This window comes from Calonectris borealis, chromosome Z (genome assembly GCF_964195595.1).
Source record: "Calonectris borealis chromosome Z, bCalBor7.hap1.2, whole genome shotgun sequence".
Taxonomy (NCBI): Eukaryota; Metazoa; Chordata; class Aves; order Procellariiformes; family Procellariidae; genus Calonectris; species Calonectris borealis.
The window spans coordinates 57,862,551-57,879,981 of record NC_134352.1 but is presented as its reverse complement, the minus strand read 5'-3'; the positions used below and the strand labels follow the sequence as shown (position 1 = coordinate 57,879,981).

The 17,431-nt window shown below is 44.7% G+C and overlaps 1 protein-coding gene across 1 annotated transcript in view; it reads left to right on the top strand.

The window, feature by feature from the left end:
• Nucleotides 1-17,431, top strand: part of KANK1 (KN motif and ankyrin repeat domains 1) — a 97,279-nt gene that overhangs the window by 41,757 nt on the left and 38,091 nt on the right. The window contains exon 2 of the mRNA XM_075136444.1: nucleotides 4,165-4,281. Coding sequence (XP_074992545.1) covers nucleotides 4,245-4,281 — 37 coding nt within the window. The 5' untranslated portion in view covers nucleotides 4,165-4,244. The remainder of the gene's footprint in view (nucleotides 1-4,164; nucleotides 4,282-17,431) is intronic.

Below are 17,431 nucleotides of genomic sequence, written 5' to 3'. Positions count from 1 at the left end.
TTATATGCCTCTCTACTTAGCCTAAAGCCCCGTTGCCTGGGAAGCCAAGGCCTGTCTTCTCAAATCCCACAAACAAGCGTGCGTGTATCACCATTTCCCACATGTGACTGCGGCCCCTGGACAGGAGGACTCTCGGGATTGCTTTTCTGGGTTAAGAGCTGAGTTATATTTCTCTTCTAATTACTGTGTTGCCAACATGCGATTCTACAACTGCTCTTAGATGTAACCTCAACTGTTTTCTGTCTTAAGCTTCTCTTGCAAACATCAGACTAAAGTGGGAGCCTGGATTTTCTGCAAGGTCTGTACCTCTTGAGTCTACAGCTCTGCTGTGTGCATGCTCGAACTGGTGTATATATACACTCAGATATTTCTGGTGCAGAAATAGTAGCACAGGCGTAGGTGACCTGACAAGATGCAGCACAAAGGAGGGGCAAGGTTCTTGTCCCTTGCGATTAGGACAGGGTTAGGACATAGGTTTTATGTTCTGCCTAAAGAATCACCATTCTGGAAAAACCTGTAAAAGCTGGGGTGTTGTGATAGTTTGTAGAAACTGAGGATCATGTGTGTTTAAGGTTTCTGCTATTGAACCTCAGGGCAGAAGAGAGTTTGAATATCTAATTCAAAACACTTTAAACAACTGCTTCATTGAGCAATAACACTTCATATAGCTAGTCTCTGCTTGTTTTGCATTTGCCCTAGGGTCTGTAAATCACAGTATTCACAGGCAGGCATGGGGTGAGCATGTAAAAACACATGGGCAGAAAGTTGAAGAGTTGGGAAATGGAATATATAAGCTCCTCTACTAATTTTCTTTTGTAAGATGTCTGTACTGGAGAATATGCTTTGTTGTAGAGCAGGCTAAGTTTTCCTCCTCTGTGTATTCTAGCTGGCCTCCGGTGTCGTCCTGCGCCTTGCCCACACAAGAGACTTCTGTCAAAGTGCAGCTATTGGGGTGTGTGTTGCTGGGGAATCTCATGCGATACCTTTCTAAAAATGATCCATGTACGTGTCGGTGCAATTTCAGAAATTCTGTTCCCGCTGTGTTGTTGTGGCTCAAAGCAGTACGAATTCCCTTCCTCCGTGAGTTTGCTGAGCTACATCAGATTTTTTCCATACTTTAACAACTGTTTAATAGGCAGCTTGTCAGCTGCAGTTACATTTAATCTAAAAAAAAAGAAAGGAACCAATTCTTCCACTTATCTTAGGTAGCAAATTATTAGACCCTATGTTTTTCTCTTTTTTTTCTTTCCTCCTATCTTTTGGACTGAATTTGCTTCCTAAATTATTTTATTAATCCTCATTTAAGCTCAGAAGCATCATTGTTTTAACTAAAGGTGAGTTTGTTTCTTAATGGAGAAAACTTAAGCCTGCACAACTTTGAAACCAATAGAAGTGTACCCAGAAGGGAGTTTGTCAGGTCAATTACATCTCTTTAAGCCACAACAAAATGTAGACCTGAGGCCCTGTTTTGGCTTTCAGCATGTCTTTATTAATTTTATGTCAATTCTTACCTCAATTGCATTTGCTTCTCGCTATTAGGAAGCTCTCCTCATGCATGCCTGAGATGGTGACTGGTGTTTTTAAAACTGATAGGATGAAGCTTAACAGATTTTACTTTTAAACCCATGACGCGTTTCCAGGCGCGCCGCAGCATGGGTTTTAAGTCGGGGCTCACTTTTGTGGTTGACCCGCTCTCATTTGGGACAGCACCCGTCTGCCTGTACCCATCCCTGGGGGCGTGCTCTCACGTCTCCCCTTGTACAAGCGTTAGTAGCGGTGCAGCTGGTGGTGTGAGCCGCGCAAGCTCAGGCGACTAGCTAACATCCAGCCCTGCAGCAGCGGTGAGACAGGACCCTGGAGGACTTTGGCCAGATGGATGCAAATCTTGTGTCAGGTTTCCTGAGCAGCCTCCCTTGAGCTTTCTTTGCTTCTAGTGGGATAGGAAGCTGCAGACTGGCAGAACATGAGTTGCCTGATAAAGCAAGGGCTACACAGTGTGTGTGTTTTGCTGTGCTTCGTTGGTTAGGTTTACAGTGGTGCAAGACTTCTGCTGCAGCAGTGTACAATAAACACACATAGTGAAAGCAGGGAAGCACGCCTGTTACAGTGCTAGTGAGGAGCACAGAGCTGTGCTGAACAAATTAGAAACAGGTGAATTAATTCAGCCCTGTTTACTCTTGGGTGCACTGCTGGTGGAGTCTGATGTCCAGCTAAGTGCTGAGACAGTGGCTGTCCTGAGAAACTTAACATGGACACAGATGATAATTTTTCAGTAGGCATTCCTTGTGATTCAGTAAAAATTGCCTTTCTTGAACTTAAAGCATAACTTTATATCCTGATGGCAATGGCAGAGATGGGAGCGATGCTTTAAAATTTCTCTCTTCGAAAGGAAGCAGTTAATATTTTCCTAAAAGCTCACAGATTTCAAACTTCGGTCCTGGCTGCAAACTCAGCCAGCAACATGCTTTGCTATTTTTTTTCGCCATGCTTCACTGTTTCAGAAATCTGATAATTATTGTTATGCCTGGAATCTTGTGATGGGCCTCTCTGTGTCATGGTCTGTGTTGGGTGCCTGCTTTATTTTGTTGTTTGTAGCCTTTTGCTTATACAGTCTCTATGACTTATGCTTCATGTCCTGCCCTCCGTTGAACAAGAGATCATAAATTTAAGAGTATACGGCAGAGCTTGGGGAGGAGGAGTTGCAATGGAGGTCTTTCTGCAGTCTTGGAAAATTGATGTCAGGATTGTACTAAAAATGAAGTGATTTGTGCTTGTGTTCCTTGAAAGCGAAAGCTAAGCTATATTAGCCAGTGTGATAGAGCTCCGTCAGTTGTAGGAGACCGCCAGCTTCTCTATCAGTCGGTATACCTTTGACTCAGATTCATATGGTGCTTGCACTAATTCATTTCTGGATTTTCTGTTCCTTGGCTAATCTGCTTAGCTTTTAAATACTTCCACACACATACTGTCAGAGCCAAATCAAATATAATTGGAAAAATGTGACTGGTTTGTTGAGGAGCTGTCAGCCTAAGCCAGACTGGGATCGGCAAAGCAGGGTGTTCTTCATATACCTAAGCTCCACCTGTCTGAGTCAACAAAATGACATGCTATTTGGATTGTAGAAAACTTGAAGCAGAGCCAAGAGGAGGCGTCTCTGCAGCTGCGGACGAGTCAAATCTGCTGCTCTGAGGATGAGGGTTGTGATCAGGCAGCCCCCACGGTGGGCAAGGAAGAGGAGCCCTGCCGCCGAGCCAGCAAGGCAGGCTTTGCAGAGCCAGCCAGCAGCCAGCTAGCCACAAAACTGCTGCTGGTTTTGCTTCCACCTCTCGCTTGCCTTCTGCTCGGCAGCCACCCGCCCAGGGCGACAGCGCCCTTTTTCTGTACCCGCAGCCTGAGCTTCAGGCAAGCACTGCTTCTCGGTTGAATCTGCCACATGTGGGTTGAAAGAAAAACTCACACCCAGAAAACCTGTCACTGCTGGGACCTGCAGGGGCCAGGTCTCGCAGTCAGCCATGCACCGTCCCAGCCCGGGGCCCGTGCCAGCTCAGCTCCCCCCACCCCGCAGGCTTCCACGCAGCAGCCGTCGGTCGCCGGGTTTGTCAGGCAGTGGGGATGCACGTGCTTGCTTTGGCTGCTGTGTCTGCAGTGGGCTCCTTCTGCCCTCGCCTCCTTGGGGGACATCGGAGCTCGGAAATTGCAACTGGTCCGCCGCATGCTGGTACAGCTCTTCCGTAGGTGCTTTTCACCTAAAAATCTCCTAACCCTGCCTACGTAAACCTTTGGGTAGTCTAAATCACAGGTGCTAGCAAATGTGAAGATGCTGCTGGGGTACAAGGGAGGCTAGGGACAAACTGCAAAAACGCTGAGGGTAGACCAAAAAAACCAAGGCCAATTGCAAATTCAGCTGGTTACATTCTCACTGAGGACAGATCCGGAGCAGCTGTCCTCCTTGGAGCTTGTCAGAGTGCCGCAATTCAACTTCAGATGCCAGGACTGCGGTGGGATTTGTGATAGCTCGGATGCTGATTAAGAGGAATATATTTACCGCTACGGTGAAGTTTGCACTGAAGATGAGACTGTAAACACTCAGAAATGCCTACTGCTTAATGTACCTAACTTCTTAGAACTGTACGGTTTTAACTGCCTTTTTCTTGTCTGTTTCAGGTTGCATGTCTGGTTGGACTTGATGCATGGCATTTGCATGACACCTAACAGCCTAGCTCTGGATGTGTCACTGAGCAAACATGGCCTACCCAGCAAATACTAACAGCAGTGCTACAGGTAACTAATCGGAAACACTTTTCTCCCTTTGGATTATTAATTTATTTTTTAAAAACTTTTTTTCTTGAATTGTGAAAGTGGCAAAAAAGGGAAGTAGCAGCAGCTAAAACTGAATACCGGAAACTAATTTCCTGGTAGATCAGAGCCTGTCTGTTCCCCCACCACCACCCCTGATAATCTTTTAAATATTTAAATGTGGAAAGTTGTTTGCAAAGATGTAAGGTCTGGCACTCAGTTGTTCAGCATGCAGTGCCGTCTGCTTTCATGGACCTGCGCTGGCTCACACCAGACTCTGGGAGGCCTAGGGGTTTGCTGCAAAAAGTCATGTGGTTGTTATCCTGTGTCTGGAATTAACTTGTGAGATTAACCAGCTCTTACACATCGAATCCCCAGCGCGTCCTGGTCACCCTTACAGGTCAGGCTAATTTTTGTTTCTCGCTTCTCAGCAAAACATAAAAGCATTTCTCAAGCAACAACAAGAGGAGGTGTTCAGTTCATTTCACTTTTTCGTTATTTCAGGAAGCTCCCGAGATGTCTGTTTTGGTTGGGTGATACCCTGAAATAGATCACTTGGCATGTTCAAAGGTTGCTGAGGAGGACTGATGGGTCAGGAGGGGGCAGAGATTGCAGAACGATTGATAACAGCACAGCAGCAGCGTTCGTCCTGCGGTTGTGTCAATATTTTCCTGTTCTCCTGATCACTGCACAAACATAGCTTTAGCCCACTACATCTGAGGCTGCTACAGTGGGATTATATGGAAAATTTCAAGTGTATGGCAGGAGCTTCTGGGTGCTCTTTTGAGACCTCTTAATGTAGGTATGATGGGAAATGGATTTATCAATGAAGGCTGGGGTGGCTGGGAGCACTTTGAATATCCTGGAAAGGAACATTAAATATCCTTTTTGTTATGCACGTAAATAGAAATCTCAGCTTTATTTTTCCTCTAAGGCTCATGCACTCGGGTTCAAATGCTACTTGCTAGATCACGACGCACACATATTGAGAATTGGCTTACCTGGTGGATTTTAGCACCAATCTCCTTTGAAAGTGTGTTCTGGTATGGAAACAAATCCTGAATCACTCACTGTGCTCACTGTAGAATTGTTCTAATTAGTGCGAGGGATTAAAGCATTTTGGGTGCAGGAAATGAGAAATATGGAGTGTCATTATCTGCAATTTATGCAAAAGAAGATGTCTTTTTTTAAAGGCTAGTGGAAGTTACATGAAAACATTGGAGTTACTTTTATCTGTTGATGATTTAAGGCTAAATTTACCGATGTTGTTAAATCCTGCTTAAATCCACTGAAAAAGGGTATTTTCTGCCCCCCCACCATTTTTGTGCAATTAGAAGTGTATTCTCTAAGAAAGAACTATATCCTTTTGTAACCCTTTTGAGAAGGTGAATTTCAAAAGCTCTGCTGTGTGACGTAACTGTTGCTGTTTACTGCCTAAACCCCCCTTGACTTTTTTTAGTAATGCACTTTAACTTAAGTCATGCAGAACAATTCCCTCTGCTTAGAAGGAAAGAAAACTTGTACATGGACTGTTACTGATTGGTTTACTGATTTTCCACCTCCCCTGCAGTAGAATTGTCTATTGAAAAAGTTGATAAGCTGACATGTAAGTCTAAAAGAAGCTAAATGCTTTTACTGGGCATGTGTTAATGCAAGATGAAGTTTTAGTTTCAAGATTGTTATGCAAACAAGGCTTCTTGAAAGGTAGAAGCTGTTTGTTCCCTTATTCGTAGAAAGACGCTATAATGAATTGCAAGTATTTAATTCAAAACTAAATTGGACAACATTTTGCAGAGACTGTCAGGACTTGTTGGCTTTGCAAACCCTTGAGGCCGGCGTTCCAACATGCAGCTATGTACGCCTGTGTCTCCAAATCCTCAGCAGTTCATAATGGACAGAGTATTGGGCTGCAAATACCTGTGATTTGTTACCCTGCCGTGCTGCCTGGGAGAGAATGCCTTTGGATGAGCAGGAACTGATTTGGGCGTTGGAGGTATTGAAGCAAGCTTCTTAATTGCATGGAGCTCTAAGAGTGGAAAGACAAACTTCAGGGGTGGTGTTTTCTGCACCCTCTGAATCAATCAGCAACAGGAAAAAGAACTAGAAAGACTTGTTATGGACTACTAAGCTGCGTTTATGTTACTTGAATATTTTGGCAAGTTTGACCACATGTTCAGCTGCATTCAAGTACAAGGTGACTAAGGAGCAGTGGTTTGCTTTGGTTAACTCGAGAATGTGAGTACTTGCACTGTTAAATGATTATGCTTATGTGCCATTTCGGTCGATTTTTTCAGTGTACAAGTCTGTATGGACTACTGCTGCTGCAGATAAAATCTGTAGAGGAATGCTTGAATTTGGGACTAGTTTCCAGGAAAGGATCAAGCTATTTTGCATTTCTATAGAGTTTTTTTTTCCAAAGATGTTTATGGGAAGTACATTTGCTGTAAATATTTTCAATGAGTGTGTATGCGAGATAAGCTACAAAGCAAGTGATGCCTTTATCATGAAACCACCTATCATAAATTTCTCTGTCTCTTGCATATCTCGGTAAAGACGTGAACTTTCAATGTGGCGAATAAATAACAGAGGCTGTGATTTAGACTTCAGTACTGTTTGTCAATAGTTTTGTTTGCTGCTGACTTACAGTTTTATCACTCTGTTCCCAGTTTCATTGCACAGAGGTCTTGCAGTGAACTGTATTTCTGTGAGCTGCAAGCTTATATGTTCATCTTTACGCATTTTAGAAGTTGGTTTAGAGACTTGGTACTGATTTTGGACTAGGCTCTGTCAAAGTCATGCCATCTGCTCAGAAAATAGCTGTAGTCTCTCTAACACTAGTGATAGATAAATTGGTGGTTGCAGAAAAATTTGCCTTATTTTATCAGCTGGGTGCTGGGTATTCACAACTGTTTGCTGTTTGGAATCTGCCCTGGTGGCATGTGAGCTTACTGCTCAGTCTGGTAAGCTCAGCAGGGTTAAGGAGTGCAGTGAAGTCCAGAGCGTGTCATGCACTCGTCCAAGGAGCTGCAGCAGGAGCTGCGAAATACACTGTGTCTGTGGGGAGCTATTGGGAGGCTGGACTTGTTTTGGTGCATGATACAAATTAATTTCTCTTTGCATAGTACAAGAAAAAAAAATGAGGTGGTTGTTTCTCAAAATAGTATTAGTGTCTTCATTAACCGCTGGGTGAAACTTCCAGTAATTGTTAGCTTCTGTGCTTGCTAGGACTGATGCATAAATCATCTATTTAATGAGGCTCTGCAAACATTTCTGTAGCGATAATCTGTAGACAGGTCCTCCAGTCAGTTACAAAAAGTACAGTGCACACCAGCCTAAAACTTGCCAGGCACTTTGGAAATACTTCTGGCTGGATTTTCATTCCTTTCACTAATACCTGATTATCTGAAACTTTGTTTTAAAAACACATGTTCTGAATGTGTGAAATTCCAGTCCAATTCCATTTATTCTGATGTAGAAAACAAGGAAGCAAAACAAACATAGGAGACCAATTAAAAAAAAGATAAAGAATTAAAAACCATATTTGTGTCTAACCATAATGAAAACATCTGTTTTATTTGACTTCCCCAAGCACCTCACGCTCTGTATCCAGAGACCGCAGAATTGTTAGTCATCTCTTTAACAGGGACATAAAAAAGTGTTTTAACGCAGGAAAAGCTTTTCCAGGTTTCCTGAGTAGGACGGGCTGCAGGGGTCAGTATAGCAAGCCTGTTGCACAAACCCTTTCTTGACTTTCCTGTGAAGCAAACACATAATGTTTTCTGTACACAGTGTCTGAGATTTCCGTGATCTTTTCTCTTTTTCTCCCTTGTGTCTGCGCCTTCCCCCTCACTCTTGTTTAAGGATTTGTGTTTCCATGCCTTCCCATCCCACTTTTAACATGCTTCTACTTACAGGAGTACTACTCTTACACGGATTCATTTGAACTATTTCCCTGCGCGCTTAACTCAGCTATACGCTTTACCTCCTTCGGATTCCTACACAGTTCTTAAAGCAGTGGCATCATAGCAACGCACCATCATTTTTACTGTTGGTCTCTTTGCACCTGGAAAGCAAGGAACTGCTGCTGTAATAGCCAGCGCGCGGGCCTCAAGTGTCTTTGCCCCCAGTTCATGCCTGTCACTTTCAGCCTCCTGGGGACGGGGCGATGTCACCCCCAGCAGAGCTGGGCATCCACCTCCACTCTGGAGAGCGCGCTGGGGGCTGCGGGACAGTGGGTGGTTTGGTGGCAGGCACCCGTGTTGGAGCTGCTGTTCCCCTGCAGTCCCCAGGGTGTCCCTCTGGGTATTTTTATATATGCAGAGTTACTCTGCAGCACCCCATGGGCCTCTGGTTAGATTTTCTTTGTATCTGAGCAGTTTTCTTGACTCTGAAGTGAAATTATAACTATGCACCAGTTAGTTGGGGAATGAGGCTGTTACAAGAGGCTGTTGCCTGAATTAGTGTTGTTCGAGATACTAACGTCAGCGTGACTCAAAGACCAAATGTTTAATAAATGTGTTTTCCATCTGCTGGTATATAAATGCTTAAGCAACTGTTGTAAAGTATTATGAAAACCCCTGTTGACTTATTAACCCTTTTTACTGAAGCCAATAAAAAGAACACACGTTTGCTTAGCGCAAATGTTTTTATCATATATGTCCTCTGCATTGATTTGTACAGCTCTTACCAAACATTTATAGACACACTTTCCTTTCAGTTACCGGATTATTTGAGTTAGAGTCTCTTCTATGATTTGTTTTAGTCGATGTGTATCATCTTAGGCAATATGCATGGAGTTTTGCATGATTTCCAGCCTAAAGATCTGAAGTGAAGTAAGTGCTCTGCACCAGAACATTACCACCACTACTAATTTTAGCAGAATATCCACCAGTTTTCATGACAGACCCTCAGTCAATAAATGGGAACTTACAGACATGAAGAAGTTAGCAACTGGAAGTGTGTGATTGCTAGGTAGTAGTCAGTCTGATAGAGCCTTTAGTCCTGAGTATTGCAAGTGCCTGCCACAAGTGCCCAGCCGACAGCCGCTCTCTGCTGCTTTCCTGCAGGGTAGCTGTCACCGAGGTATCATTGTGGTGCTACTGACACCCAAAGCTCTGAGCTTAGCAGCCTTAAATGCACTGAGTTTGCTTAGCTTAGCAGATGCAAATGACCAGGGTTCAGGTGAGTTTGTATTTTTATCAAATCAGCCGTGCGAGCAATGGTAATTTGATTGAGTCAGGGCTGTGTGATGAGAGGCTATTTAAGCCTGGGCTTGCTCGCCTACCATGCTCCCTGCTCTGAGCCTGCATCTGATAACCATCAGAGTTAATGGGGACGGGTGTACGCCGAAGGTGTGCTTTGGCATCTGGTGGGAGACTCTTGCCATCGGCACAGCCTGCTGAATTGCCATGTAGTCTTGTGCTTTCTGGATGGGCAGACGGCATGCAGGGCTGTCACTGCGATCCTGCTCCTGCTCCTGCCTCACCCACGAGCGATCTAGTGAGTCAGTCTGGTGGTGCCCGGTATTTAAAAACAAGCTAGGGTGGGACCCTGAAATCTGTGGGGTGAAGGGTGAGTGAGCCTCCAGTGGTTTCACATCAGCTCTATCATAAGGCGTATCAAAATTTCCATCAGTATGCTGTAGTACACTCACTGATGCCAGATCTGCCTTAAGGACAGATGGCTGGAGATGGAGCACATGATCTCACAGCCAATGCCAACTTTCTACTTTAATTAATACTTGTTTCTTTTGCAATTGCTAGTTGATACCTGTAATCCAACGGTGCGTTTGCCGCTGCAACAGAAAGCTTGAAAACACATTGACCTGCATTCGCCCAACCTAGAGGCCTTTATCAGACTGCAGAGGATCAGGGGTCAAGCATCTTCTTTTACAGAGGACTTGTTGCCTGAAGAATGCCTTTTAGGCCTGATTTTGGAATCTGCTGGAAAGGGAAGGGGCAGGAAGGAGTTAGCAAGGATACAGTAAATACAGTGTCATTAGGAGCTGAGGACATAGCAGTCTGGTCCAGACAGACCAGTCCTTAGAAATGGAAATTGGATGTGGTGGGAAGCAGATGGCCCAAGACACAAAGCCATATAGGATGCAGATGCTTTGCAGAAAGGACAAAGCACCGTGAGAAACGGAACAGGTTTAATTGGTCTGTCTTTTGTTCAGAGATTACTGCAGTTGTGACTTGTTCTGGATTATCTTCTGCAGCTGCCCAGAAGCTTCTTAGACAGAGGACTGTGTTTATTCCTCTCTGACACAGACTTGCTCATGGAGTAACGGACACTTTCCTTGTCTGAGCTATTGAGATGCACTTGCATGGGCAGCGCCTGGACCTTCTCATGTGGCTTGCTGCTGCTCCCTGTGGAAATACATGCCCTCTACACCCTCGGAGGCAGCTAAGGGTGCTGATCTTGTATTTTAAAGCCCATAATGCTCTAGGGACTAAACAGGCATGCCTTGCCATTTATGGTACCCTGCAATCTCACTGAACTGGTGGCGATTAGCAGTGATAAAAGCCCTTAGGTCTTGTGATGGACGTCACTGCTTTGCACTCATCTGGTGGCGGTCGGGTGAGAGGTGCCTGTGTGGAGGAGCAGCCCGTGGGGCTGGGTAAGGGGCAAGCACCAGTGTCTCGGGAAAAACACCAAGAATAAACTTCTTCCAGACTTGAAAAATTGCATCTTCTTCCTTCCCTCCACTCTCAAGATAGCACAACTCAGCAAATCTTCCTGTGGCCATTTAACCCAAAAGACTGTATTTTTCCCCAAAACTATTCTACAATATTCCTCACTCCCTGCCTAGATTCTCCTGCAGAAAGCAGTTTACGACTAATGTGTATGAATCTCCTCCCTGTGGGAAGGGAGGGGATTTCGTTGCCTTTAAAAGGCAATGGTCCCCCAGGGAAATGGCTTGGATGGAAATAGCCTGACTACAGCTGGTTGTCTTCTGTTCATGAACACTGAGTGCCTGCATTTAGACATGTTCCTTGCAGAAGGGTTACTGCTGGAGCAGAAGTCCTTGGGAAGCTTCTTGTAATGGCCACCTCTCTCCTCCCCCCCTTTCGTGCCATTTGTAAGGCTTTGGATTAGAGATGACAGAAGGGCAGCCCTTCCCGTATCATGTTTTCACAGCAGTTTTAGGGGCTGAGGGAGGACTCCGGCTGCCCACGTCGGCATTGCTGCTGTATCTCCATTTCCTTCCTCTCGAAACACGACTCGCCTTGGTGGCAGAGTACAGATTCCTGCCAGGATGTCCCTGTGTGACCAGCTTCGGGACAGAAGCGTGCTCCCCTTTCTTTCTCCCATTCCCTCCTCTGATTTCATCCGGAAATCGCACTTACCATATTGGCTGAAAGCGATGGTTGACCTCCACTGTGGGATGCATGTTGCAGCTTGCAGTGTCTGCGGGTTAGCAGATCAACCGGGTCCAAACAGAGTTCTCCCCCTCCCTTGTCTCTCTAACTCTTTAAAACTCTAACTCTTTAAAACTCATATACTCCGTCTGTGTAAGGTACAGTCTCCTGAGATTTTTCTTCACCTGACTCTTCACACAGACTTTGACAAAACCAAGCGCTCAGACGCTCGGAGAGATAGGTGAGTGTCAGATCCCATCATATTCTTTCATGCTTGCGGTCCATCCTTCCCCACTTGCAAAGCCTTCTTCCCTGCAGAAGTAGGTAATGTGACCTTTACCCCCTCTTACAGCCCATCGCTTTTTCTTGCTCAATTTCTCCTCCTTAATTATCTCACTCAGTAATGAGTGTTTTATGTAATTGTCTTCTATTTTTTTATTAATATATTCCTGTATGCTTTTTCTTCGTAACAATATGTTGCTTGCCTTCAACATACAGGACCTGCCTGTGATATTTCTGTATTGCCCTTCAGTATTTGTTTGAAAGTAGGAGAGGGAGGGATGGAGGGAGGGGGTGGAAACTGTTTTTAGTAGCTGTGTTTGAAGGTTTGGTCAGATTAGGGTGAGGATCAAATTAACTGATAATTGGGAACAGATTGTTCTCCCTAAGTAAACCAGACATCGCTGGTCTGGAGTAGTCTCTTATTGCTGAGGGGCATGTTTGTTGATGTACTCCCTAGCCCCTTCCATACCAGCTCTTCACACAACCAACCCCTCTGCCTGGAGCACCATTGTATGGGTTGCAGAAGATCTAATAATAAAAAGAAAACACTTGTGCAATTTAGCTGCTGTTACTGGAATTTCAGGTCTAATCCTAGCAAACAGGTCAAGTTTTAACACTTTATGTACACTGCTTGATAAATCTAAAGTGTGCAGCTTTCAAAAAGAAACAGTACAGTGCAAGAAAATACAGTAAAATGCATGGTTGTGTTGACAAAGCGGACTGACATTTGCATATGTAGAAGCACAAAGACAAGACCAGAGCAGTCACGTTTTAAGGGATTACGAGGATCAACAGCGTTTTTTCACTTTCAAGAAGGCCATGGCTAAGCCCTTTCTTCCCTCTTCCCCCTCCCTCCAGCATAAACTGTGACTCTTAAATTTTAGATACGTTTTCCATATCTTAAGTTAAAAGGTTAAAAAAAAATTGTTTTTTAGAATCATTCTCTTCTGCTCCTGTCCTCTGTTTTTCTACATGGAGACAGATGGCTGTTACATAGCTTTTAAGCTTGCCAGTACTTGAACGTGCTCACAAGGCTGTGCATCCACTGCATCGCCCTTTAGACTTTCACCATTCTCCCTTGCCATCATTAGTTACAGTCCTGTTCCCTTCCTCCGCTCTCAGACAGCGTGTCTTCCTTTTTGTTCCCTGACATTCCTCTCGGCCCTTTTCTCCAGTGCTTGGTCTCACCCCAGCTCTCCCTGAGGACTGCAGGGACTCCTCCCCAGGTGCAGTCCCCCGGGAGCGCAGCCTGCACCTTCCCCCCCACCCCTCACCCCCCGATATCCAACCCTCCTCCGCCTCTCACTCTGCCTTTAACGCTCAGAGGCTTCCTTGCAACCTGTCTTCAGCGCTGTGGAAAATGCACTGTTGACGATTCTCTTCCTTTGCAGAGAAAAGTTGTAAGGCTACAGCTCCACAAGCACATGCGTGGCTCAGCCAGACCATCTCAGCCCGTATCCCTGTAGGACAAGACACCAGGTACAGCCAAGACCGCAGCAGCAGGAGAGACATCTCTCTGCAAAACTGAGTGTAGCATCTCCTGCTCCACTCCAGCTTTACCATCCTTCTCCAATCCTGTTGCTGCGTGATGTGCTGCACGCACTGTTCATCAGTGCGTGGCACATTAATAATGGACATGCATAGTCTTGCCCATGGGTCCCATTAATTATGCGTGGCACTTGTGTTTCTCCCCAGTTTGTGTGGCACTTTTCCTTGCCTCAGCCTTCTGCATAATCAGTATGTTATGGTGGGTAGAAGTGCAGTATTTCTGGATTAGTAATTGTTACTAGAAATCCATGGTGTTTGATTGCAGAGTCTTGATCCAACTGGGAAAGAGATGCCTAAAATTGTAGCCTGTACAGTCTCCCTGGCAAAGCCATGAGTTCCCTCCTGCACCCCCTGCCTCTGCTTAGCTGGGGAAGTGGGGGGTGACGACTGAAGGACACGGGATGCCTTCCACGCTGGCAGGATCCACCACCTGACCCCGAATGACTCAGTCTGCTTTTTTCAAATGCACTAGGAGACAGTCTCTAGGCTGACTCCTCCACTTGAGTTCCCAACAGGCAGAAGTTCACTTTGCATCCTTGTCTGTGGCGTAAGAAGCCTGTACATGTATTTCCAGAGTTGAGAATGAGTATTTTTCTTTTACAGCCATGGATTTTTCCTTTCTCTTGTGTTCATGTTCAGTGTCATTCACCTGTCGTCTCTGCAAAATGGGAAAGCAAAGCTGACCTGTAAAGCCCTGCTGGGAGTTGCAAACTGAGTTGAAACGCAGTTCTAATGTCTGAATAGAAACAAGGAAGTATGCCTGACCATCCATACAAAAAAGAAGAAGAAAAAAAAATTCACCAAATTTGGAGGTTTGAATGGTCTATTCACTCCCACAACAAGACTTCTTACCATTAGCTTTTCCAATCAGTTGTGTTGGGAGAACAGTAGAGATCATGACTTGCCTCATGACACACAAAATACCAAGCAGTTGAAGTTCATTCTGTGTGAAGCTAAACGAGGTAGACACTTAATGGTGATACGGGGTGCATTTTTCAGTTGCATCCTCTCTGTGGGTAAATGCTAACTAGCGAGGGACCTAACTGTACCGTGCAAAGTCTCTCATACGGAGGTTTTGAGTGTTACGTAGTCATTGGGTCAGATTAATCATCCATAACTGTATCTCCAGGCACTTGATCAGCAGATCTTCTTACAGTACTAACACATCAGCTGCAGTCTGACATTTTGAACCCAGTTATTGAACACCGCCCAGCTACCCTGAAAATAAACATTTGACACTGTGACTTAAAACCCATTCTGGACCACCCCTGGCCCAGGATGTGTCTGGGTTGCAGGTTTCTGGAAGCCGAGACAAGAAATGTTGTTGTATGTTTGCTTTCTTCTTATGCCCTTCCAGAGGCATCTGCTAGGGAGGAGAATGTGGGTAATCCAGATCAGTCTCAGGTCTGACCTGAATGGCTAGCGGGTTTTAAATCATTCTATGGAAATGAGCTGCCAAATTCTGAAAGGCTTGTAAAGAAAAAAACCCAAACCCACAGCAATGCCACCCTTCTCTCCCAAAACAAAATCCACCAAAATAAAACTGAGAAGAACCCCATATCCAACCTTCACCAAAATGCAACAGCTGTGGTTTTGGGGGTAGGAACATAAACCTGACAGTGGTGGGTCAGGCGAAGCTCTGTGCTCCCCTGGACTGGATCATTGCAGTCGGGCAGATTATTTCATTCTTTCCAAGCAGAGCCACTCCAGTGCTGAGGAAATGGTCTGTTGGAGGCAAGTGTTTTAAAGAGCTGCATTTCATCCATCGCCTTTCACAGATCCATTTGCCCTCTCTGCCTTTTGTTTTCAAAAGGGGTGTGAAATAACCTGCTCTTTAGATAAGAATTTACCAGCTGGATAGCTGCCCATACACCAAATCTTGCATTTGCTCTGCTGCAGACCAAGTTAGGTTTTTTGGTCACTGGGGAGCTGTGCTCTGACCTCAGTTTTGTTTCTACTATAAACAGTAGCTGAATGAGTTTATTTGGCACCATAATGGTCTCAAAGGCCAAGAGAATAAATACGCCTGTGCTCTTTGCCTTTAGGTTTTACTGGTGCCAACCCAGACATGTGCCTCCATATTTGACTTGCTGGACAAGGGACGAAGTGCTGATACACAGTATGGGTTATTGCTTGCACTTGTGGCAGGTCTTTTGCAGCCTGCTGAGTTGACTGAGCTTTGAGGAGAGTCCACTGAAGGTGCGTGACTTGATGCAGGGCTCGTTCAGATGTCAAGCCCTTGAAACCACAGAGTAATGATAAACAGATGGAGCATGTGGAGACAGCTGCTAAAATTTGTTCTCTACACAGGATATCATGCTGTCTTTTCTTAGAAAAGTGAAATCATATAGTGTTAGAGATTGGTTTTTTCCTCTGAGCAGAATCTTAACTCTTGAGAAGGATGTTTTGGTCATACCTTCTATTCTTATACTTTACCGCGGATGTCACGGTTTTTTTCACAGCAGAAAACTAGATGGGTATTTTCATATTCTCCCCTTCCTGGTGTGAGGAACCTGCTGATGGAGGTAGAGATGCCCACCAGTAACACCCAGTGCTGCTGCGTACTGCTTGCCCTCACCCGGCTGGTCACTCGCTCTGCAGGTCGAAAGATGGGGCTTGAAGGGCAGTGAGCGCAAAGCGGTAGTTGCAGGCTCCGGGCAGTGTTTCAAGGGCTGAATTTTTGCTTTTGTTTCCCTGAACAGAAAGCGTGGGTCGGGTTTCAGCTGCCCTAGAGTTTTTCTGTCTTCTAGGAGAAACTTCAAAGCATGGTTAGAAGCTGTTCCCAAAATGATGTTTATGCAGAGCTGCTTTTCTTTATGGATGGGGTGGTTAGAGCAGAGACCAAACGAAACCAAGTCCACTTAAAATTCAGTACCATTCAGTACCATAGATACAACAAGTTGCCTATGTGTAGAGACCTTCTTTGGACTTTTTTGGGGAGCTCATGTTTTATAGTATGTGCATCAATGACTTGTAATTCAAGGAAATAAATGCCAAATTACCTAGAGGGCAAGACCTAGTTTATAGTCCAAAAGCTGATGCCTGTAAGTATTAAATATTACTTTGCTTCTTATTAAATACCACTGAAGCCACTAGACATGTTCAGGAAACACTTTTATTGGAAGTCTGTGCCATTTTAGCTGAAGGCGCTGTGGAGGACTTGGAGCTCTCTCCTGTCATTTCAGAACAAGATGCCGCTTCTGTTTGAAGCACAACTCTTCCAATCTGCAATGATCTTGGAAATTATTTCAACAATTCATGCTTTTTTTCCTTTCGTTTTAAGTGTCCTTGGGAATCTGGATGAAAGGCATGGTAATAAAACTTTTTTCCTTTATCCTGTGAAGTCTTAGGACCATTTTCCTTGTTAAATTAGCCTCTCCCCTTCCCGTTTACTTTTGGAGTCCCTGTTTGGCTATACTACAGCAACTGTTACTGTAAGCAGAAGTGAAGAGAGATGGAGCTGAGGCCTTTGAGGGTTTCTTTATGATGCTCAGAAGTGATGCTTTTTGCATCTGGAATCCCAGTTGTCTTTACTTGAGTTAATACCTGCTGTTATGTGGAAACACAAAAACTGAATATGGAAAAATCAAATATGTTTGTGCATCATTTTGAAAGTGCTTGTACTAGCATGAAGGGTGTCTCATGTATTTTGGCTGTGTTTCAGAAAAAAAGAAAACTGTATCTGTAACTTTATACTAAAAGTTTTTATTTTTATCCCTCAAATTATAAGTGGCATTTGAGAAGAGTAAACAAAATGAGATTGAATGTAACACAGGCAGAATTGCAGGCAGCGGTGGTTACAACAGAGGTTATTGTTCTGCCCAAATTATATCAATAAACCTTTCTGTGCTCTCAGTCCACATGTGGGAGTGAGAAATGAGGGGGGTGGGGGTGAAGGGAGAAAGGGAGAGCGTGTGGAAGAGAAGTCACCTGAACTTTTAATT